This window comes from Hydra vulgaris, chromosome 13 (assembly GCF_038396675.1).
Source record: "Hydra vulgaris chromosome 13, alternate assembly HydraT2T_AEP".
Classification (NCBI taxonomy): domain Eukaryota; kingdom Metazoa; phylum Cnidaria; class Hydrozoa; order Anthoathecata; family Hydridae; genus Hydra; species Hydra vulgaris.
In genome coordinates, this window is record NC_088932.1 from 18,452,266 (window position 1) to 18,476,799 (window position 24,534).

General features: G+C 28.0%; 1 protein-coding gene across 1 annotated transcript in view; it reads right to left on the minus strand.

Moving 5' to 3' along the window:
* The window catches only part of LOC136089353 (uncharacterized), a 63,579-nt gene that overhangs the window by 34,043 nt on the left and 5,002 nt on the right, over positions 1-24,534 (minus strand). Inside the window, exons 3-4 of the mRNA XM_065815322.1 lie at positions 5,616-5,646; positions 944-1,002 (exon numbers count right to left, since the gene is read on the minus strand). Coding sequence (XP_065671394.1) covers positions 944-1,002; positions 5,616-5,646 — 90 coding nt within the window. The remainder of the gene's footprint in view (positions 1-943; positions 1,003-5,615; positions 5,647-24,534) is intronic.

Here is a 24,534-nt window from a genome sequence, read left to right on the forward strand (position 1 = left end):
ATATATATATATATATATATTATATATATATATATATATAACAAAATATATATATATATATAACGAAAATAAATATATATATATATTTTTTTGTTTCTAAATATATGTATATATTATATGATAGGACGTTTATATTTATACTATATGACCTGATGTATATATGACCAGACACAGGTTAACCATTTAACCGAATTTTCTTGTTACTTCTTATTTTCTCTTTAGTATGACTTGTTAAGTTATATAAAAAATATATATATATATATATGTATATATATATAAATAAATATATATATATATATACACATATCGATCCCCCAGAACCAGAGGGAAACAAGTCCGAAATTTCGGACTTGTTTCCCTATGGTTCTGGGGGATCGATATATACAGCCCTTGGAATTAAAAAAAATGTTAAAATGTTAGAGGTCAGCATTAGGTAGGCAAAATAAAATTTACACAAACAGGTTATCATAAATCATAGAAGCAAGGTCAGCAATTTTTTCTGACCTTGAACACTTTTAGGTCAGCATCGCCAAATACCGACCCTAATTCTGAGGGTTTTATATATATATAAATATATATATATATATATAAATATATATATATATATATATATATATATATATATATAATATATATATATATATATATATATATATATATATATATATATATATATATATATATATATATATATATATATTAACATATATATATTAACATATATATATGAAAAAGTAAAATAGATTGGAACCATCTGCAATCAAGATAAAATTTAAAAGTTGAATTAATAAATACTTAAAATGGTAAATATTATTAGTAATAAAACAAGATCGCAAAATATTATGTAAATATAGCAAAGTTCTGGAATTGAAAAAAGATTTGTTATTGGATGCACTAGACATACAAAGCCAAAATAAGAGGCAAGTGTATAATGGAAACTTACATGACAGAAGGTTTTATCTTCAATGGGAACTTGTTTTTTGGCGTCGCAATGGTGGATATCTAAATCAAAAAACAAACTAATCAAAATAAACAGTAAAAAAAACAAAGATTTTAAAGTGCTGTTTTAAAAGATTTTTAAGTTCTGTAAAAAATTCAAATCAGAAAAATGTTTGTAATTGTTAGTGATCTTGGATATCTTGGAATCATCACTGTTATTGTTTCATACAGGAAACTAATTTTTAAAAAAATAACCCTAGAGTTATAATTTGTCATAACTATAAACATTTATGACATTTATATATATATTGAATATATTTATATGGTGATAGCCATTATGCAACCATAATAACCATGACTCCTACTATGAATATGTAGTTATTGTAGGTACATCTAACTGACAAATACACAGCATGCAGTGCTGTCTTTAACTATGGCCAACAGGAGCTGTTGCCAGGGGTTACAATATTTTAAAGACCACTAGTGCTTGCTATTACAGACATAACTTACAGACTTGAAAAATTTAAATTTTTTTCATACTATATAAAAAGAAATAGATTCAAAATAAAACAGGAATGTGCATGAAAAACATGTCTAAACTTGATTTATTTAATTCTTTTTTTATTTTAATTTAATTTAAATTAAATAAAGTTTAAATTTTCCCAGTATCATTTTCACCTTTGCAATAAGGATATTGGGAAATATCCTTGCAAAGGATAAGTAACTAAGTAAACCCTTGATCTAGGTTTTAACACTCAAAAATGTTTATTAATTACTTTTGTATTGAAAACACAGAACAAACTTAATTTAGATGCTAGTGATTGAATCGGAGAATCACAGTAATGATGATTCAATCAGGGATGCTTTTAAGGATTTGTTGAGAAATATTTTTCAACTCATTTATTTTCTTCTGAGAAATCCTCCTTTTACATTCAAGAAACCTTCCCTCCTCAATTATTAGAATTCAAGAGGCCCTTATTAAAAGAAACCCTTCCTTATTATATTTGAGGACAAAATTTTACCACCTTTTATCAATGCAACCCCTTGTTTATTAGATTTGAGGAAAAACTCCCATCCAACCTTTAATTAAAATTTCCCCTTTTATTTACACCACACCAAAAATTTCCTCTTTTATTTGCACCCCACCTTGTATTAGGCACCTGAGAGTCTATGAGTTAATTCATTTATCGAAATTTTATAGAATAATACTTTTAACTCATTAAATTTATAAAAACAACTTTATATAATAACTAAATTTATATAATAACTAAATAAATAAATTACCCAAATAACAAACATTGCAATATTTATACAATAATAATATCTAGAGAAATGAACAACAACTACTTTAAGAAATTTCACTTTTTGGCTTTTATTAATGTTTGACCAAAATTCTGATAAAGTTAGGGATTTTAAAAAACCAGGAAGCTATTTCCACGCAAGGTAATGTACAAAAGATCTACTACAACACTTGTTTTAAACCGTTTAAAGTTATAACATATGTTGGGCCTTACTGGGAAATACTCTAAAGATGGCAGTTCCAGATTCATTCAACCAATAAATTTAATCAAATACAGTAAACTCCCAGTTATTGGAACTGGCACTTACTCAAATTTACCATTTATTCAAAGAAATTTCAATTCCCCGCGAATTTTCCTTAACAAACCCATGCAAATACCCATCAGTTATTCGAACACGCAGTTATTCGAAATTTCGATTATTCAAAACAATTTTTTACTCCCCTTGACGAAAACCCCGTCAGTTATTCAAAGTTTTTCTTTGTTAGAACATACCATTCCATTGCATTTAAAAACGTAACGTTACTAAACGTTATTAAAATATTATAAACAAAATAATGTTATTAAAATATATTTAAAAAATCGAAGACATTGCAGAGTAGTGCGGTAGAAGTTTCATCATGGCATCTAAACAAAAGAAAACAGTTCTGACAATCAAAGAAAAATATCTTGCTCTTAAAGATTTAGAAAAAAGACTAACTAAAAAAAATGTTGCAATAAAGTTCAGTGTTCCTCAAAACACTTTAACTTACTGGATTACGCATAAAAAAACATAATTAGCAAGTATGAGTCAGGTCAATTTGAAGCAAAGAGACAAAAGTTAAGTTTGGGAAAGCATGATTCCGTTGATAAAGCTGTATATAAATGGTTTATGAGCGCACGTGAACAAAATGTACCAATTTGTGGACACACCATTAGAGAAAAAGCTTTAGGTTTTATAAAAGAGCTCAACATTGCGGATTTTAAGGCTTCAGAAAGGTGGCTTGATCGGTAGAAAAATAGACATAATGTTGTTTTTCGAATTATTTCTGGCAAGGAAAGATCATAAACAGTGGAAAAGACATCAAGTTGGGAGCAAACCCATTTGCCCACTATCCTCTCAAGGTATGAATTGAGAGATGTTTACAATGCTGACGAGTTTGGTTTATTTTATCAACAGCCACCGACAAAAACCTTTCATCTAAAAAGTGAACAATGTGCAGAAGGAAAATTAAGCAAAGTTTGTTTAACAGGCTTAGCAGCAGGAAATGGAGTTAGTGAAAAGCTGCTTATGTTTATAATCAGAAAAGCAGAAAAACCACAATGTTTCAAAGATGTCAAAAGCCTACCTTGTCAGTACAAGTCCTAAAATAATTCCTAGATGGACTCTAAAAACTTTACTGGATATGTAAGGAGACTTGACGCAAAGTTTAATATATATTTATCATATTAAAACAACTACCTTAAGCATTTTATGAACATGGTTTCCTACAAAACATTTCCCACGATAGGCTTGCCTTTCAACTTCATTTTCTTTCAATATTTCATCTAGTTTTTAAATACATGGTCCTTCACTTTGTCTAGTTCGTTACATTCGTGTAAATGCTGAGGGTAGAAAAGTTGCTCTAATCATAGATAACTGTCGAGCTCATCCTTATGTTGAAAATCTCAAAGCAATTGAATTAGTATTTTATATATTTTGGTATTTACAACTTTAATATATTATGATATTTACAATATTACAATTTTACAATTTTGAGACAAAATTAATAACTGATTTAATATTAGCAACACCATGGTGTAAAAGAGAATTATGCAAAATTAAAAATCATCTCTATGGAGACAGATATTGTAAAGGTTTTTTTGGTTTTTATACTGTGCAGCACAACATTCTAAAAAATAAAGAATCTTTGAAATATTAGGATGACTTTCTTTCAAATAATATTTGTATCTAAACTTCATACACAAAATAAATGTAATGTTCATTATCTTTTGACATGATGCAAAACAAGTTTTCTTTAACCTGGTCATTTTCATTTAATAAATAAATAAAGGGTAATTGGGTGTAACGTGCATTGACTTTGGCACTAATGGAAACTTCGGATTTCATCTTTAATCACAAACATGTAGTTTTCTGCAAAATCACCTAAGGCAATAGAGCAGTCTTTTCATTTTTGCCAACTTTTCATTTTGTTGCCTAAGGTTAATTGACATTTTGCAATGTAGGAATAAGCTGTTAACTTGTTTGTTGTTTTTGATAAATCAATTTATTTCTTCAATTGTTGTTATCTGACAGATCAATATTGTTCAGTCTATTTTTTTTTAATTCAAAAAATTTAAAAAATACAATTCCCTAAATTAAAAGTAAAAAGGTCATATTTCAGAATCTTCTAGGAGCCAGAGGCTAAAACTTTTAATGCAATTCTTATTTTACTAAGTACTCTTAACTGTGTAAAAATTAGCAAAATCCGAGATGTATATAACCCAAATAATTAATGAGAGGAAATATATTGTATAATAGATAAAATTTTAAAAGATTTATCAACAAAGAAAAGCTGTACCATGCTTGTTGACGGCATAAATTAGTTTGTTACTAGGATCTATATGTAGAAATTACAAAAAAAAAAAAAAAAAATTTAAAAAGTAAAAAAAATTATTTGATAAAAATACACCTTGTGTTCATTTTATAACATATTTATGTTGTTTTTTGTTTTGTTTACGGTTTTGAAGGTTTTGGCGTTAAGTTGGTTTTTTTTTTTAGTTCCATTAGAACAATTCAATTTTTTAATTTGATTAAGTTTTTCATGAATGACAACCAATGAAATTTTTCATGTTTAAATGACAATATTTTACAGGTAGCACTTTAAAATAAGTTAAATTCATTGAAACTATTCAGTACTGTAATGTACTGTTAAACTTAATAAGAAAATATCTGTAATAAGTGTAAATATTTGTAGTTTTAGTTTTTCATTCAATTTTACATGCTAGTTTAGCAAACAACTTATGACAAACAATTGAATTTGAAAAACAGCTTTTTTGAACTATCTGCCTCCTAAAAATGATTCAAAGTTGAAGAACTTCCTTTATTTTTTTGCTTCTAATAAAATAAATTCTTATATTCATTAGCATGCAAAGGCATTAAAAGATTTTTTAATACTATTGGTGAATGTTGTTATACACACTTTTTACATCATTTACAACAAAATACTTCATATTGCATCATGTCTAAATATTTTTGACAAACTAAAAGAAATGGATCAGCGCTTATCAATGTTGTTGTTATAATTCTGTTCTGAATTTGTCCATTTTGATTTCTAAAAACTGAGTTAATTTACCACTGTAAAAAAATAAAACAATTTAAATTAATCAAATAAAAAACAATTTATAATAATCATATACCTTGATGCTCTTCTTGAACCGAATACATCTCCTAAAATAGCATTTTTTTAAATTCTATTAAAATCAAAAGCATTACTTATAAAAACTATGAATGAACACACAGCACATATATATATATATATATATATATATATATATATATATATATATATATATATATATATATATATATATATATATATATATATATATATATATATATATATATATATATAAGAACATTTTTGTTCATAAATTAAACACTAGATTTTTGATAATAGCATCTTCAGATTTAATTACAAATTTGTAATTAAAGCTGAAGATGTTAGTATCAAAAATCTAGCGAAAATTTCTTGGATTAAATAAAAAAATTAGTTTTGAGAGAATTCGTATTCATTGATGTATACATATATTAAATGAATTCCACTCTCATACAAAATCTTGTCATTTCATATATAAATAAATGTGTATATATATATATATATATATATATATATATATATATATATATATATATATATATATATATATATATATATATATATATATATATATATATATATATATATATATATACACACTAATAAAATTACTAACATTAATCTCTTTTAAATTATTTTTAATATTCTTTCTATAACTCTCTTTTTTATATTTTTTGTTAAACGCTTTACTTACAGACACTTAAAGCTTGGGGTAATATTCACTTATTTGGCTTTCCATTTAACACTAAGCTTGAAAATGTAATCTATTCAAGATTCACCCCTTGATCTTGAAGATCTTGGGGAGAGCTATTCCAAATTTTGCGGGAAAGTAACATTAAGAATAGTCCACAATCTTTACTACAACTGCTGGACATAATTTGAATTTGATAAATATAGAGTTAAAACTTTGAGTAGTAAAAGTGAATAATGAGAAAAAAATTGCTTTTGATTACACTTTGAATGTGATTTGAGTTTGATTATTTAAATCTCTTGTTATTCCATCAACCACTTATAAATACAACAATTAAAAAAAAAAATTTTAATAACTGTTTACAAAAAGCAAGTTTAAAAAATAAATCGAAAAGTATATCTGCTGAAGGTGTTTCTTGAGATTTGAGGAAAAAAAATTTAACTATAAAATGTTATAGTTCAATTTTTTTATTTATATACTGATATTTATAGGCCAATGTTTACCTCGCCTGAGTCTCAATAAATGTCAATTAGCTCATCATAACTTTGGTTTGTTAATTTTACTAGACCAACTCAAGAAATTCAAATATGGCAATCAAGTGCTGTTATTCGATGCTGGCTATTGTGTTTAGAATGACTTATGCTTAACATAGAAAATCCTTTTTCAAATTGTCATTAATCATACCACACTAGGTGGTATGATTAATGACAATTTAAATAACTTTATTGTCTAGTAGTGCTGCTCACATGCATACTGGGTATGGAAAACAGTATAGATAATATCTCATGTGATATATAGAAAACATCAAATTTGAGTTAAGGTTCTTTAAATAAAAAAAGTTTTACAGAAAAAAATTTAAAATGTTTTATAAATAAAAATACTTTATAACATTTTTAAAAAAAACTTCTTTATTAGGTTTTTTGTAGAACTGATGCATTAAAATCAAAACATCTTTTTTATTGATGTTGATTTATAACACAAATGGTGTCCCCCAATCTAACTCTTATTTTTGTGGCAAATAATTCCATTGCTGAAAAGGCTCTGGCTCTATTGATATTGGTTTATAATATAAACCAACAACAGGTATAATTTTATATACTTTTTTAATTTCAACTGAACCTTTTACTCTGACAAAAAACCCATTGCGTTTTGAAATCTAAAAATAAAATTTTTTCCTTCCCAAAAACTAAATAACTTGAGGTTGAATGTTGTCATCATTTTTGACTTTTGGGTGTTTAACATTAAGGTGTTTCATTCCCAAAATTTTTCAAAAATGGTTACATTACTTGCATAACAGGGTAAATAATAGGCTAAAAATGACTGTATAATTTTTCAAATTTTACTATGTCACCTAGATGTCGCCATCTTGAAAAAAATTGCATTTTTGACACTTTTATCAATTTTAAATTTTCAAAAAAGTTGTATAATGAGGTTGCCATATTATAAAGTTTTATTTTTTACATTTTTTTAACCATAAAATTCTTCCTATAGACTTATTATATATTTATGAGCTTGATTGACCACTTGTCGTTGCGTGAATAAATAGTTTGCACTGTAAAATAAACATCTGTATGTATGTATAAACTTTACAAACTAATGAAAAAAAAAGCAAAATATCAGTTAGCAAAATTGAAAATTTAAAAATAACTATAAAACAAGTTTAATAGATAGGCAAATATTTTATTATAATGATGAACCTCGAAAAAATAACCAAGATAAAAAAGATAGGGAGTTTACTCTTTTACCTTTAGAGAAAATGAAGATGCCTTTAACAAATTCACTAAAAGTATCAGCAAAGAATTTTTTAGAAGTTACTGCATCTGTGGCAAACCGATGTTGTTTATAAATTTGCCGACAGCTTATATTTATTCCACTATCATCCGCATAACCGGAGGCAAAGTTAATGATATGTCCATGTCAGTATTAACTGAGCATCGTCAAAGATAACATGCTTAGGAGAAAACATTTCTGTCAATTTAAGTTGAATAAGAGATAAACAAAAAAACAAAAAAGGCCATTTTGCACAAGGATGCGAAGAGCAATTCCGTGTAAAAACACCCAGGACATGCAACCCTAAGTCCCAGAATTTGCAGATTTTTACACCACTCAACAATTTTAATAAGTTATGAACATCTACAAAATTTAATCATCTAATTCCAAACGATTACTATTTAAATTATGCCTTGAAAAAATGGTTTTGGTCTTTGTTCTGTGCGCAATGGAAAGCTGAAATATGTATACTTACATATTTTGAGGCAAGGAATCCAATAAAACAACTTAAAAAATTTAAAAGTAAACATAATGCCTGAAATTTTAACCTTTATCATAATTTTACTGGGGCAAGTAACAAAATTACAAAAAAGTCTATGTAGCTCGATTTTATTTTTTCTTCCAATAAGATGTTGTCTTAAATAGTTAAGTTAGAGTTGTTTGAAATAATTGGAGAGTGTTCTTACCTTTTCTTCTTAAACAGAAAAAAAAAATGCTCAAATTTACTTAAATTTGTTACTTTTACAACAGAAATTGAAAAAAATCAAAGGAAAAAAAAAGGGAGTAGTCTTAGGTGCTTCATATGCGGAAGTTAATTTTTATTAATTTTTTGCTAAATTTTTCACATCCTGAGGTTATTAAGCCCCTCACCCCATAAATGTCATAACTAAAAAAAAATATCAGTTAATATTTTCTATTTTTGATACCAGTTAAGACCCTTAAAATTAGAAAATATATGCTCACTTGGAGAAATAAAAATAAAACTTCACACCCACCTGTTTATTAACCCCCAAATCATTTGCAAATTTAAAAAAAATTAAATTAGATTGTTAGACACTTTACTGGGATGGAAAACTTTTAAAACAAACCAATGGCAAAAAGTTTGAGTGTTTAGCTGTTTTAGTGAGTGGCTTTCTTAATTGTCTTGAAAGCAAAATATTGTCAATAAAACCTAAACAGGTTTTATTGACAATATTTACTATACTATTAGCATAATTTAACCAATACAATGAAAAATGTATATTAAGCAAAATAACAACTTCAAAAAAAGTTTTTATTTCTAAAAAGATTTGTAATAAAATATTACCAAATATATTTAGCACTAGAGGCCTTTCAATGTTTCATCAGTAGTGCTAGCTTAAGTGCTGCTATGCAAAAAAAATTTTTGTATTTGTGTTACAAAAGTATAACTTTTAATTAGTTATCATTGTCTAATGTTTTTAAAACAGGAAGTGTTAGTTAAAAGTATCACGCTTTTGTATATGCAAATGACTTTCATACGACAATAAATTTTTATCACTTTTAAGTTCAAGAAAAACAAAAAGCTGGAGAAACGGTTCCATTATTTTATTATTTATACGTTGGCAACCATACACATGGTTGTCAAATCTGTTCGTTGAATGGCCCGTTCTGCAACTTAATATATGATTATTTGTGCGATTTCTCAAATTATTTGTTTTTCCAGTATATGTTGATTGACCATAACACGATAAACATTTTTAATAATAAATGACATTCTTGCTGTTACAATATGACTTTTAATGTTCCAGATAGTACCCTTGGATGTTACAAATTTTTTTACCTCTTGCAGGTAAAATAGACAAATTTTGCAATGACTATCACTACATTTAAAAATTTCTATATTTTTATTGTTAGATGGTACAGAATTAAATTTAGCAGAAGTAAATTTTTAAGTAAATTTGGTGGTTGTTTGTAAGCTATTACAGAATTATTATTAGAAAAAAATTTGTTATATTCTTTCACTAGAGGATAGACTGACTAGTTTTAGTTAGTATAGGCTGGCAGTTTATATTATTGTATATTGCAGTGACTAAAGGAAAGATTTCTTTAGCTTTCTTTTGTTGAGCTGGTCTTTGCAGTTTTGCATTATGAAATGCTTTTTCAATAACATTGTCCGGGTAATTGAATGGAAATCAAGCAATTTTTATGTAATTCTCAAAATTCCCAAATGTAACTTTAATTACGTTAAGGAACAACATTTCATGCAGCCAGGTGTAATTGTCTAACTTTTGGATTTTGGCCAAACCTAATATATACATATATATATATATATATATATATATATATATATATATATATATATATATATATATATATATATATATATATATATATATATATATATATATATATATATATATATATATATATATATATATATATATATATATATATATATATAATGCGGTAGTGGTGTAGTGGTAAAGCGCTTGCTTCATAAGCGAGAGGTTCCGAGTTCGATCCCCACCACGTCCCTGGTAGTACCGCGCTCAACTTGTTTCTTCGCGCAGCGGCCTTGTTCGTCAAGGTTCGTGTTTCGGAGTTATAGAGTTGAGAGAGGGTTATAACCACAATTAAGCAGCCTCCTCATCTGTAGTGGCCTTCTGGGCCTTGGGGCGTTTAAAAAAAAAAAAAAAAAAAAAAAAAAAAAAAATATATATATATATATATTTCATTAAATTCCATTTATATAAAATATATAGATAACATATATTAGAATATTATATACTACAGTTACAGAAAAAAGTTATATTTTAAATCACCATCTTGCTGAAATATGAATTTTCCATCAAATAACTTTCAAGCATATGGTTTGAAAGTACTCCAACATACTTAGGGGAAGTCAATGTATCCTCTATACCATGAATATGCCCCACACCATTCCAACTGAAGCATCTCCAGGCCATGACATACTTGTTATGCTTTATTGTCTGTTTATCATGCTTTTGATGCATTAATTTAGATGTCAAACATCTAAATCATTAAGGCATATTTTTGTTTAGCCTTCCGATCATCAACGGTACAGTTTTGAACCGTTGATGATTTGAAGACTAAAAGAGACTTTCATTTACTTGATTGTAAATGCAAGCCTCTTTGCAATATGTTGTTTAGTAAGTAATGGGTTTTTGGCAAGTGCTCAACCATATGAATCATGCTCATGCAGCCTGTTTCTAACAATTCACGGACTTATATTGACTAACTCAAGTTCTCTGAGTTGTTTTGCAATATCTGTTGCGTTTGGCCTCACAGAATTTTCAACCAGTGAGGATGTTTCAAATAATCCTTGGATTTGTTTTCGTTTTTGTCCAGATCTTGGCAAACTTTTTGAGTACTCCATGCTTTTTATTTCTCCTCATAGTATCTTGAATAGTTGATTTGGGCATACCAAACTGTTGTGCTATTTCTAGAACCAATTTGCTTTCTTTTGAGAGCACTTTAACCTGTTTCCTAGCAACTTCTGTCAATTCTTTATTTTTCACCTCCGTAATGGTCATCAATGGATTTTAAATGTTACAGAAATAGAAATTACGATTTTTATGATTTTTACTTATATCATCCTATGCTACTAGGATACTTATAAGGTCTTACATCATAAACTTTATTGAAGATCTTGACCAAAAAGTAGCAGAAAGTAACTGTCCGGATTTTTTTACCAAAAGAGACATATACCTAGGGCTGCCAGACATTCAGTTTTTACGAAGGAGAATACAGCGCCAAAACTGTAAAAATAACTTTTTTTACTGTGTTCTCCTTTGTAAAAACTGGATGTGTGGCAACCCTACATGTTACAGTACTCTCAAGTTCCTAATAAAGGTGGGGGGGGGGGGGTCGTTTATTAATTTTAGGAAAATTTCCTCCCTCCCCTCCAAAGATTATTGAGACCCCTCCCCCTCTCCCCCCTCCCCTCACCCCTTCCCCCATTTATTAATTTTTACTTGTTATCAACAAAAAAAAGAAATCAGTGAAAATCGACCTTAAACATTAGAATAATTATTTCAGATACTGATAAAAACAAAAGTTTTCAGAGTAAACAGGCTTTAACAATCAATTACTAAGTAAATCTTGATTTATCGGAATGAACTTTTAATTTATTTCTCACCAAAGTATAAAACTTATATCAACATATTAATTCCTATTGAAACTATTATAAAACAGTTGTTAGAAAATGCGCATTTGACCGCTAGATTTAAATGGTTTTATGCGTGTTTTGTAAAAAAATATTAGTTTGGATTTATAAACTGAAATTTTTTATAAAAAATACTTATATTGTAACATTAAAAAAATGTTAGTGATACTTATATTGTAACATAAAAAAATGTAAGTTCAGTGCATTTGGCTTTACTTTTATAAAGAAAAAAGTTTTTGTGTTTATATTACCTGTCTTACTGAGAAAGTTTTCTCAGTAAGCCCAATGTAATAATTTCCTTCCCCAATGGTGAGTTTTTATATTGCAAATATAAGTAAGGTTTTTTGTAAGGCCTTTTCCATTGAGTGGGTATAAGGTGGTTTGTTGGCAATTGCATAGAAAATTAACTGATTGATTCATGAGTATTAGAAACTTAGATCATCCAGACCATATTTTAAAAATCTGGAAAATTGTTTGGGTAAAATATCTGGAAAAAAGCCAGAATACATTTTCCTTAAAATTTTGCTTTTAGCTGAATTGTTTTTTTTTGTTTTATTCAAACTTTTCTTAGTTTATTATGAGTGATGAATGAAAAAGCTTAAAAAAGAAGTATACTACAAAAATATATACCTAAACTTGAATGTATGAAAAACGTTTTGGATATCCAAAAAAATCTAAAGTTGAGAAAAATATCCGAAATTTCGGAAATATCCGGAAAAAGATAATCCCTGTATATAGCGTATTTAGTATATATGGCGTATATTAGTGCATATAGTGTATTTTTACTATAAGAATAATACTCTTGATGTTTGGAAGGAAGCTATAACTAACCTTAAAGTTGTTCGAGTTAAAAAGTTTGTGAAATTTGTGACCTTTAGGGAAACCAGGTGTTTCTTATACGAGATTTTGTATTATATTTTAGGATATTTGGAATGAAACCAATCTTATCTTAGAATCTGCAAGAATTGAGAGAGAATTAAGAATTGAGAGAGTTATTATAAAACAATGCAGCTCTCACAAAAGATTCTTTCCTTGAAGATATATTACAGATGCGTTTAGAGATCATTTTTGGTATCAATATAATGATATTTAGTGGATGATTGGAATTGGTATTAATAAATAAAAGAGTACCATCTGGCTCTCTATGAGACTGAAAAAAGTTCTCAGAAATGTGATATTAAAAAAATTTATAGCTTTTAAATTTGGTCTGTTAGTAATGTTATGATTAAAATTTTGATTCGATTTTTCTTTATTTTTTCTGATTGAGGATGACTGATATTATAGAAGAAACAAAGACCATTATCTCTTTATAGAGTGGTAGTATTAAGACCATATTGTTTTGTAATTGTATAAATAAAATAAAGAGATCAAATAATTTGCTTAATTCAGTCAAAAAAACCTATGACAACATCAAAATTAGGGTCTGCTGATTTTTTTGTCTACATGTTATTACATGAAAAAAGTTAAGATTTCATGGTTTGATAAATAATTTTGATTGTTTTATTAGAAATTTTGTTGAATGTTTTTGCATGCCTTAAGGAACCTTGCAATAATTGTTTTGAAATTGAAGGTTAAAATTCGTCAATATCATACTGAATAAAAGTACAGTTTTCAGCTATGGATTTAAACGACTTTATTTAAGGATTTGAAACATTTTTTTGTATATAATTTGATGCCTATTATATAACATACTGTATTGAGCTTATGTGTTGAAAAAAAGTGTTGACTTTTTAAGATTGTCCTTTATTTTATATATATATATATATATATATATATATATATATATATATATATATATATATATATATATATATATATATATATATATATATATATATATATATATATATATATATATATATATATATATATATATATATATATATATGTATATATATATATATATATATATATACTATATATATATATATATATATATATATATATATATATATATATATATATATATATATATATATATATATATATATTTGTTATTCACCTCCGAGAAGGGCACTACAGATGAGGAGGCTACTTAAAAGTGTTGAAGACGATCTAAAACTAAATAAATTTTTATTCAAATTCATTTCTCTACCTTTGTTGAAAACTTATAATGAAGATAAACCTAATTTTCAGAGAGCAACCCTAGGTGCAATTAAAAAAAGCTACTTGTACCTAGAACCACTAATTTTTAAACCCTTCTACATGATGGACTTTTATATATTCAGGCTTGGAGTAAAATGGTGTGCGATCGCACTCTGTAACTGACCACACTAATTTTTTTTCTCTTAACAACTTGACCACAGCTATTTAGATGTTTTAACAATTTAAATGCAATAAAAAAAGTGTAACGTTATGAATGACTTTTAATCGCTGATCTTTTTTAAGGTTTATATTTTACGCGAAGGCTTTAAATAAAACCATAAAATTAGTTATAATTATTGTTTACATAAACACATGTGTAAATTAATAAAAAATGTAATATCTAATTTTTTTTTATGTGGGTATGTATTTTTTACGACAAATTTAAACGTTTGAAACTACTTTTCCTTGTCTTCCTAAAAATCTTTAAAACCATTATTTTTAGAAAGAATTTTTTTTAAGTTACTTTAATTATGTATAAGTTCAAAACCTTTTGTGACTACTAGCTTTTACCAGGGATGCGGAGTCCCAAAAAGGACTCAGGATTTGAAAGTTACAAAAAGATAACTTCATCTTAGTTTTTGGTATCCAGGAGCTCTAAAAATATAAATAAATTTATGAACTACTAATAGAAAAAAAATTAAGACTTTTAGGTTAGAGGAACAATCATTTTTTGAACCCGGAGCCCTTAAGTAAAATGGCGGCAAGGACTCCGGGACTCCAGGACTCCGGGCTTAAAAACAATAAGTTTCAAGTCATTAAACCCCATAAACTTTTTTCTTATAGCAGATCATAAGTCAACAAACATGGTTAGAGCTTCTGGGCATTACAGACTTGGAAAAAGTAGAGATATAAAGCCTGAGTCCTTTTGGGACTCCACATCTCTGGCTTTTACACATTTTATGTGAATTGTACAAGAATATAAAATAACTTTATTTGCTTATATAAGCATGTTTTTTGTTAATTAATGGAAAAGTTTTGAAACATTTTGTAATGTTCATACAATTAATTTTTATAGTTAAACTTAAGATTTTTTAAATCTTTCAAACAAACATTTTATTTTTTGAAAAAAAATATATATATTTTTAATTACGATAGGAATGAATGAGTTTAAATCTTTTATAATAATTTTTAAATTTGTTACGTGTTAATAATAATTTTTAAATTCGCTAAGCGCTTATTAATAAAGTTGTATAATAAAGCTCAAATTAAAATTAAATTAAATTGTTTGTTGCCAGTTTATTTTATTTAAATCGCAAGCGCATTTTATTTATTTATTTTTTTGCTATTTTTACAAATAAATAAGTTGAAAACCTTTTTTTTAACTAGACTTAATAATTAGAGCATGAAATTATTAAAAATTACTATTTTAAAAAGACTACATTTTTTTAAACAATTTTTTTGCAAATTTTTTGAAAAAATAAATGCTTATGCAGTTTAAAAATATTATATTCAACACTTTTTAATAAATTTGATAAAATTTGTTCATTTATTAAACAATCATTAGTAGTAATTTGTTATTCAATTTAAAAGCGTTTTGCATAAGTTTAATAAAACGTTTAAAAAGATAAGTTTTAATAACATTTATTTCAAACGTAATTAAAAATGTAACAAATAGTTTCGCTTCGAGTTTTTATTTTTAATTTTTATTTTAGCGCTTGTATAATTTTTTTTTTCGCGAATTTTTTTTTTGTTTCTTTTTTCATTAGCAATTTTTTTTCGTGAATTTTTTTTCAACTTTTTTCTAATTTAAGTTTAGCTTAGCGTTTCTACATTCAGCGCATTTCTGAAATGTTTAAATTATCAAAACATATAAATAATTGTGGTCAAGTTGTCAAAAAATAAAATCATTTGTGTGGTCAGCAATAGCACTCGATCGCACGCCATTCGTGTCCAAGCCTGTATATAAAAAGTCAATATATTATATATTATAAGTCAGTATAATAAATTATGTATTTTAAGTCAATATACAATAATATAAGTCAATACAAAAAATTATATATTATAAGTCAATATACTTATATTATTACAAAGTAATTAGTAAAAAGATGTGATCATATCAGTTTCAACATTTTTAGACAAGTCTGATGCCTCGAATTTGGGCATTGAAAAAATCTAGCCCTAAGTACAAGAACTTCCCCTACTAAGTGCTCAAAAGTAAGATGATTTAAAAAAATTACATACATATTAATCATATCATAACACATTAAACAAATAATAATCTATATTATCATATAAATGTTTGCAACTTATATATATTTTATATACAGTATAATCCCGTTAACTCGGACTTTGAAGAGGTTTATACTTATTGTCCGACTAGTCAATTGTCTGAATGAAGTAAAGCTCTCGTTAAGTCAGACTTTTTGAAAAAATCCGACTTTTTGAGATTTCGAGACTTATTGAATGTTCTTCGATATATAAATATTATGTACATATATATAGAACAATATAATCATATGTAAAATATATTTTTGTATATATAATATATACTATAAACGAAAAAAGTCTGAAATTGATCTTTGTTTCAGTGACTCGCACAATTCTTTTTCAAACATTTTTGAAGCATTCAAAGCTACTCTTCCAATTTCACAACTCTGAGGAAACATTGAAAAATTAACAAGGGTATCAATTGCTTTACAAACTTCTTCAGTTGTTTACTTTGTCACCGTTTAATCCAACGTTTTATTTCTTTCTTTTTCTTTCATTTCTTCTTCAACTACCTCAATGATATCTTGAACATCACCCCTCTCATAACTGAAACATCAATTTTATTCATCATCAATAGTTAACATATCTTTGTAAGTAAAATCTTCCAAAACAAGATCCTCATCACGCTGAAGTAACTGACCAATTGAACTTTTTAATACAGGGAAGAATTCTTTATCTTTGTCTGATACTTCTACTCCTTTCTTAAATTCTGCTTAGCAGAAGCAGTTAATAATAGTAGTTTCTGAAACTTTATTCCAAGAATGAACAAGTATTTTCATAGCATCAAGTATGGAGATTGAAGGCAATTGTTTTCCATTATCAATACCATTTATGAGCTTGTTAATTAAATTATTTCGGTATTACACTTCAACGATCGAATGACTCCTTTGATCCATTAGCTGCAAACATGAAGTAGTGTTTGGGGTGAAAAAGTAGAGCGTGACCAATATAATATTCTCAATATTCAGATGGGCAGTGCAATTATCAATAACCAATGCTACCTTACGGCCTTCTAATGCAAACTTTCTGTTGTTTTCTTTAATCCACTCCTCAAATAGTTCAGAGATTATTCAGCTCTTTTTTTTGCATGTTAGCTGCAGTAAGACCAGTTAGTCGTATCTTTCAATTCTTACCTCCACTATATTTCTCACCTTTCAAATGCATACTTTTTTTTTGGAGTGCTTTATAAAACAAACCGAACTTATCTGCATTGAATACATCACATGCCAATATTGTTGGCAAAGTTGTTTCCCTCTAAGGAGCGGTCATTTCATTAGTAACATCTTGACTTTCACCTATGAAAAATAAGAAAAACAACTTTAAAATCAGCATAAATTTTATTAGCTATGGTTTAGGACTTTATTTGCTTTTCATGCAGTGCGTGGTAATAAGCCAAAACGTGGTAATGACTTTATACAAATTAAAACAAAAAAATTGGATTGATAATTTATTGGTTTATGGGCGATGGAATAGAAATGAGAGTTCCATGCTTATTATTATTTTTTAGACAAATGACTAAAAAAATGTAAATATCAATGAAAAAAAAAAATTATAAAACACCTGATATTGTTTTAAACGATACATTGTTCCTTTTTTTCCATCTATCTAACCATTGATCATATGCTTGAAAGTTGTCACAACCAAGTTCTTTTGCAAAAAGCAAAACTTTGACTTTAAGAATGGTTCCAGACACAGGAATGTTTTGGTGTCAGGTGTTTAAAAGCCACATATAAGATGCTTTATCCAAATCCTCATATAGGGAGACACGCATCCATATTCTTTTCGCAGAAGTTTTATTTTTTTCAACTTCTGAATATATTGTGTTTTTTCCTTTTGACCATCCAGATAACATTTGCTTTGGAATGCCATATTTTTTTGATATAGATACAGATGATTCTCTTTTGTCGAATTTTTTTAGCATTTAGTATTTTTCTGTTATAGTTCTACTTAATAGCTTTCTTTTAGCAACCTTCAACATTTTTAGTAAATAAAATTTGATTGAAGTATAACCAAATCAAAGATATCAGTGAAAATGTTTAGTTTGTTAAATTATGTTTGACACAAAGGTAATTAATTTTCAAATGTTCCAAGTTTTGAATTCTAATTGATATTTTTGAATTTTTAATGTAATAGTAATGTAGATATTAACAAATAGAATTTAATCGAAGCTTAACTGAATCAAAAGATTTTCGTGAAAATGTTTATCTATGTTTAATTATATTTGAAGCAGAAGTATTTTAATTTTGAGCGTTTAAAGTTTGGAACTTTTATTGAAGTATTAGAAGTTTTGTCATTATATGCACTTATATGCAATTCAAAATAAAAGTCTTAGTTAAGCGAAGTCATTTGCCGAAGGCACCTCAAAAATCAGCACGAGTTAGCAAATGGTTAAACTTAACCAGGGTCTGACTTAAGCTGATGATTTACAGTAAGTTGATAGAGAATGTTCAAGGGGAACTGAAATTCCATGCGACTTAAAAAGTAAAATTCTGTCTTATCCAGGGTCCAAGTTAATGGGTTTCAACTGCATATCCTATTTCTAGTATTTAAAACAAGAATAGAAAAACAAGTAAATGACCAGGAACTTAATAATATGCATTTAAAGGTCTTTTTAATAATGCATAAATTTATTATCCTGGAAGTTATTATCATTACCCAATGTCAAAAAGTACGCTAAAACTAAAGGAAACAAAATGTGCTAGTAGTTTTGGTAATACATATAGTCAGGTTATACTGGTACTGGCCTTGTAGGATACACTTTTTTAAGCAAAGGCCTATATCAGAAGACAACTTTAACTTAAAACACTTCCTGCCTTGGGGCTCTTGATTAAGTAAAGGCTAGAGATGTTGTCTTGATAAAAATACTCATCTTGGGCAGATGTTAAACACATCCTGTAAAAAGATGTTAAACGTATCTTGTAAAAGGTCTTCTTGGCACAGATTCTATCTGTTGACCAGTCTGAAACCCCTTTTTCATCTACTAGACTAGTACAGATGTATTTATAATACATTGTTTCCTGTTTAGGATGTTGAATGCTGGATCTTATTGACTCAATGCATGGGTTTTGCTTGTGTCTCTGTTTTAATGATATCTCCTAATGAGGGAACAGCTTTAAAACTCAGTTTTATGGTTCTGAGGCCAACTGGTAGTCAGGTTTCAGTGGTAGCTCTCAAAGAGGCTGATTCTATCAACAGATTTAAAATATCAGAGTACTAACAGTGCCATAATGCACATGGATGGTGTTCCTGTTTGTATTTTTGGAGTGCATTGTTGAGGTCACATTTGGAGCCCTGTGTTGCAGCTTGGGTTTATTAAAAGCAATTTTGAGGCAATTGCTGAGACTATTAAATAGTTATAGAGGACTTTTTTTTTAAATGGATGATTGTGCCTCTCCATGCTGTCAGCCATGAAGACTACTTTTTTATGTGCTTTCCATCAGCCAATATTTTGTTGATGGTGACTTGCTCATCACACTGAATGGCTTGACTTTAGTATCAGTGACTCTGCAGGCATTAAAGCCTACAACTTTTGCCATAAATTTTTTAACTTCCTGCTGATAAATGTGCTTCTTATGCAACTTCTTGGATTCAGGCTGGCATGGAATCTTCTTTTCCCTCTCAATGATTCAATGTCAAGCGTTACTCTTCTCCATGATTTTCCTTACATTGTGCAGCTGCAATTTCCAAGCAAAACCATTAATTCCATATCTATCAGCAAAACATTTCTCCAGAAAACAGACACCTGTTTACTATTGCTAAAAACCAAAAGTTTTTGTCTAATACCAAAGCCTGATATTCTCAGGTCATGAAATCTCATTTTTTATCTCAAAAGTTAGGCTCTCGTGACATCTGGAGGATCTTTAACAGTATCAATAATAAGGGGGAATCTGTTATTCAACCTTTCTTGTATGGTTCAGATTTTGTCACCTCACCTAAGGACAAAGCTGAATTGTTTGCTAAGAACCTTTCATCAATATCATCTCTTGATTCCACTAGTTGTGTTCTACCTGATATGGCTGACAAACAGGTTGATCCATTGCTTGACATTCGTATCACTCCAGCTTCTATATCTAAAGTTATTTCCTGCTAAGAATCTTCGACAACTTTTTGCCTGGACAACATACCTGTTATAGTCTTGCAGAAGTGTTCTTCAGAATAGTAAGTAACCAGGCCTCAGCCCCGTAAAAATTATAACAATTAGCAAGGGTTGATAGCCGGGGCTAGAAAAAAATTTTCATACTTTTTGTATTATAACTTTATACTTACATTTACTCTTTATTATATACTGCAGGCTTGGACGGGAATGGCGTGCGATTACGCGCTTTGTTTGACCACACACATAAAAAAAAATTTATATAATTTGACCACGGTTGCTTAAACGTTTTTGACAATATGAAGTTAGGTTTTTTTAAAGCAGTTGAGAAATGCGTTAAAAAAATATTAACAAAACTAAATTAAAAGGAACATTAAATAAATATAAAAAAAAGAAGAATATTAACGAAAAAGATAAAAAAAACTTTAACTAAACTAAAAAAAATCGAACTCGAGGCGAGTTATTTTAAGTTATGTTTTTACGTTTCAAATAATTAACTTTTATCTTCTGTGATGTTTTATAAAAGTTTCAGAAACGCGTTTACAAATCACTTTTAACGACCATTTAATAAATAAACAAGAGTATTATATATATTATTTAATTATATACATATATAAATATATTCATATATTTATATATATATATATATATATATATATATATATATATATATATATATATATATATATATATATATATATATATATATACCAAATATTTAATAACTAAATCTATTTTAAAGTCTTTTTAAAATAGTAATTTTCAATCATTTCAAGCAATGATTAGTAAAAAAAAAAAGCAATTAGAAATAGTTCTTACTAAGCGAATTCTTTCAATTATTACATTATTACAATGCAATGTTATAATTTCATAAACAAAAGAAATTATGTTATTAAAGCGTTTCGCAGCGAGTGGAAGATTTGTACAGATTAAAAATTAAATATAAGTTTAAGTATTAAAGGTTTTAAAAATGGCATCGGCGGCAAAAATAATTAAATTTAATAAGCCAATATCAAAGAGCTTAAAAACATTTCTGTTGTGGGGGAATAAGGAATTTATCGGTTACACTGAAGAAAACGGATTAGTTATCAAAATATGGTGTAAGGTTTGCGCAAGAAACAAGTTTGCTATTTTAAGTGATCGTTCAGTTAGAGGAGTAATGGTTGGTTCTTTGCAGGCGTTTATTGAGGGAACTAGTGTGGTAACAAAACATCAGGTAAGATTAAAATTAAAAGCTCATTTGAATTTGCAAATACAGTAAATAATTTCAACTAAGTTTTTACTTACTTTATTCACAAATATTTAGTACAATATTTTTCCCGCGAGAATTTATAAATTTGTCTTTATATTAAGTTTTTAATTTTTAAATTTTGATTTTTAAAATAGGTTGATCGTCATCTTGAAGGTCATATCCATAAACTGGCGCTGGAAATCGATAAGAGAAACCCAACTGAAGAAACTGGAATAGGCCACATTATAAATCCAGATAACCAGAACTCTTTATATAATAAGCAAAACATTCGTGAAGCGTATTTTAAGATGATAAAAACAGCATACGAAATGGCTTTAAAACCAAGCATGCCCCATAGTCATTTTGAAGTACTTATCAAATGCCAAAGACTTAATGGTGTGCAACTTGTAGAAGGAAAAGGCCACAATCGAGCAGGTAATTCATTTTTTAAATTAATTTGATATTATTTAAGAAATTAACAAAGATCAAATTAATTTTCATTTATATTTAGCACGTCAATTTATCTCCTGCATTGCTAATGCAATTAAAGAAAAAATTGCTAAAATTGTTAAAGAGAAAAACTTTTTCTCCATACTTTCTGATGGCTCTCAAGCACGAAAAACAAAGGATGAGAAAGAGTTGGTTCTTGTTCGTGTTGAACGAGATGGCATACCTGCTTATCTTGTAGTATCTTTACTAGAGATGAACAGTTTGGGTGGTGTGAACGCTAAAACCATTAAAAAGGCTATTGACAGCATTTTTAATGAATCAGGAAATATTTCTTTAACTGCAGATGCATATAAAAATAAACCTGTCAGCGCTACTTCTGACGGAGCTAGCGTTAACTTAGGCATGTATAATGGGGTCTTAACTCAAATGAAAAACTACAGAACATGGCTAGTTAAAATGCACTGCGTGAACCACCGTTTGGAACTGGCAATTAAAGATAGTGCAAGAAATATTGTTCAATATAGAGATTGTGATCAATTTTATACTACCATATTCCAATTATTTCGCAATTCTGGAAAATTAAAAAGTGAAGTTAAAAAAGCAGCAGAGGCACTAAATATTACATATTACACCTTGCCCAAAATATCAGGAACGCGCTTTGTTAGTCACAGAAGACGAGGATTGACAAGATTGGTACATAACTGGCCTGCAATTATTGTAGGCTTTGACAATGCACTTGTCAATCGCAATACCACAGCAGAAATGCGCGCTAAACTTTTCAGAATCTCCAAACGTTTGCATGACTACCGACTCTTATGCATGTTTTGCGGTTACTTAGACGTCTTAGAGAAATTGAGCCCGTTATCATTGGTTTTCGAAAAAAAAACGTTGATGGTGCACGAGGTAAAACCAGTCATAGATCTAACTAAGGATTACTTGGTTGAATTAAGTAATGAAACAATAGACGATATACTTGATTAATATTTACTAAAATCTAGAATCAAGTACAAAGATGATACAACTACTCTTGTTTCTTCTTATTTCAAAGATGGCCACGAGTTAAAAAAAACAAATGCAGAATTTGTTGACATTGAGCTTTACGATATGACTAACATTAACTTTGATAGTATTAATGCTGCTATAGAAGTTAGAAAAACTGCAGTCAACATCATTAAACCATTAATAGACGATAGATTTAGTTCGTTGTCAAACACGGTCTTTGAATCAATGAGTTGGTTGGATCCTTAATTTTGGACAGCAGACAATATGTACGGCGGTGCTAGCATCTCTTTATTAATAAGGGAATTTAAAATTCTTTTAGAATACGCAGGATTAAAAGTTGAAATGGTTCTCTCTGAATGGAATGCTTTTAAATTATTAATAAACACAGAGTATAAAGGAGTTACAACGGCGTTGCTATGGAAGAAAATTTTTGTTTATTATAGAAAAACTTTCCCAAACCTTCTTCTTGTTGAACTAATAATGTGCATTTCTTGCTCTAACTCATCTGTGGAACGGATTTTCAGTATACTAACCCTGATACTAAGTGATCGCCGTTTAAAAATGAGCAACCAGACAATGGAAGACGCAATATTGATAGCCGGGAATGATCCAAATTTTACCGTAGAAGAACAAGATGATATTTTGAATAGTGCCCTCAATATATACCTAAATAAACGCAGGGGGGTTCGCCTTGAATCAATGGAGGGCACTGATGCTGCACTAGAAACAATCGATAGTTCCGACGAAAGCTCCATTGACGACGAATATAGCTCAACATCTGAATCGGACAATTAAAGTTATTGTATTTGTCTTCTCAATTCCGTTTTTTTTAATCCAACAAAATACATTTTAAAAAATCAGAGCTTTTACATTTATCATAAAATATACATGCATGTCGTCCATAAAGCCTGTCACAACAAATATTAATTATAAGTAAAAGATCATTAACTCTCTTCCGCGGATATTTTTATTCGAAAATAAAACACTATAATACTTTTAAAATCAATGCGCGAGAGTGCAAATAATCTCTAACTTCTACCTAATAGTTCAACTGAGCCTGACGTCTATTTTTGTCGACTTCCTTTACAATAAAAAAAAAATTCAAATAACATTCTTGGATATTTTAAATACAAAGTGTCCACTTTTAAGAATCATTGCAAGTAACTAATCGATTTATTTAAAAATGTTTTATATATCGTATTTTATTATTATAGTTTAAAAA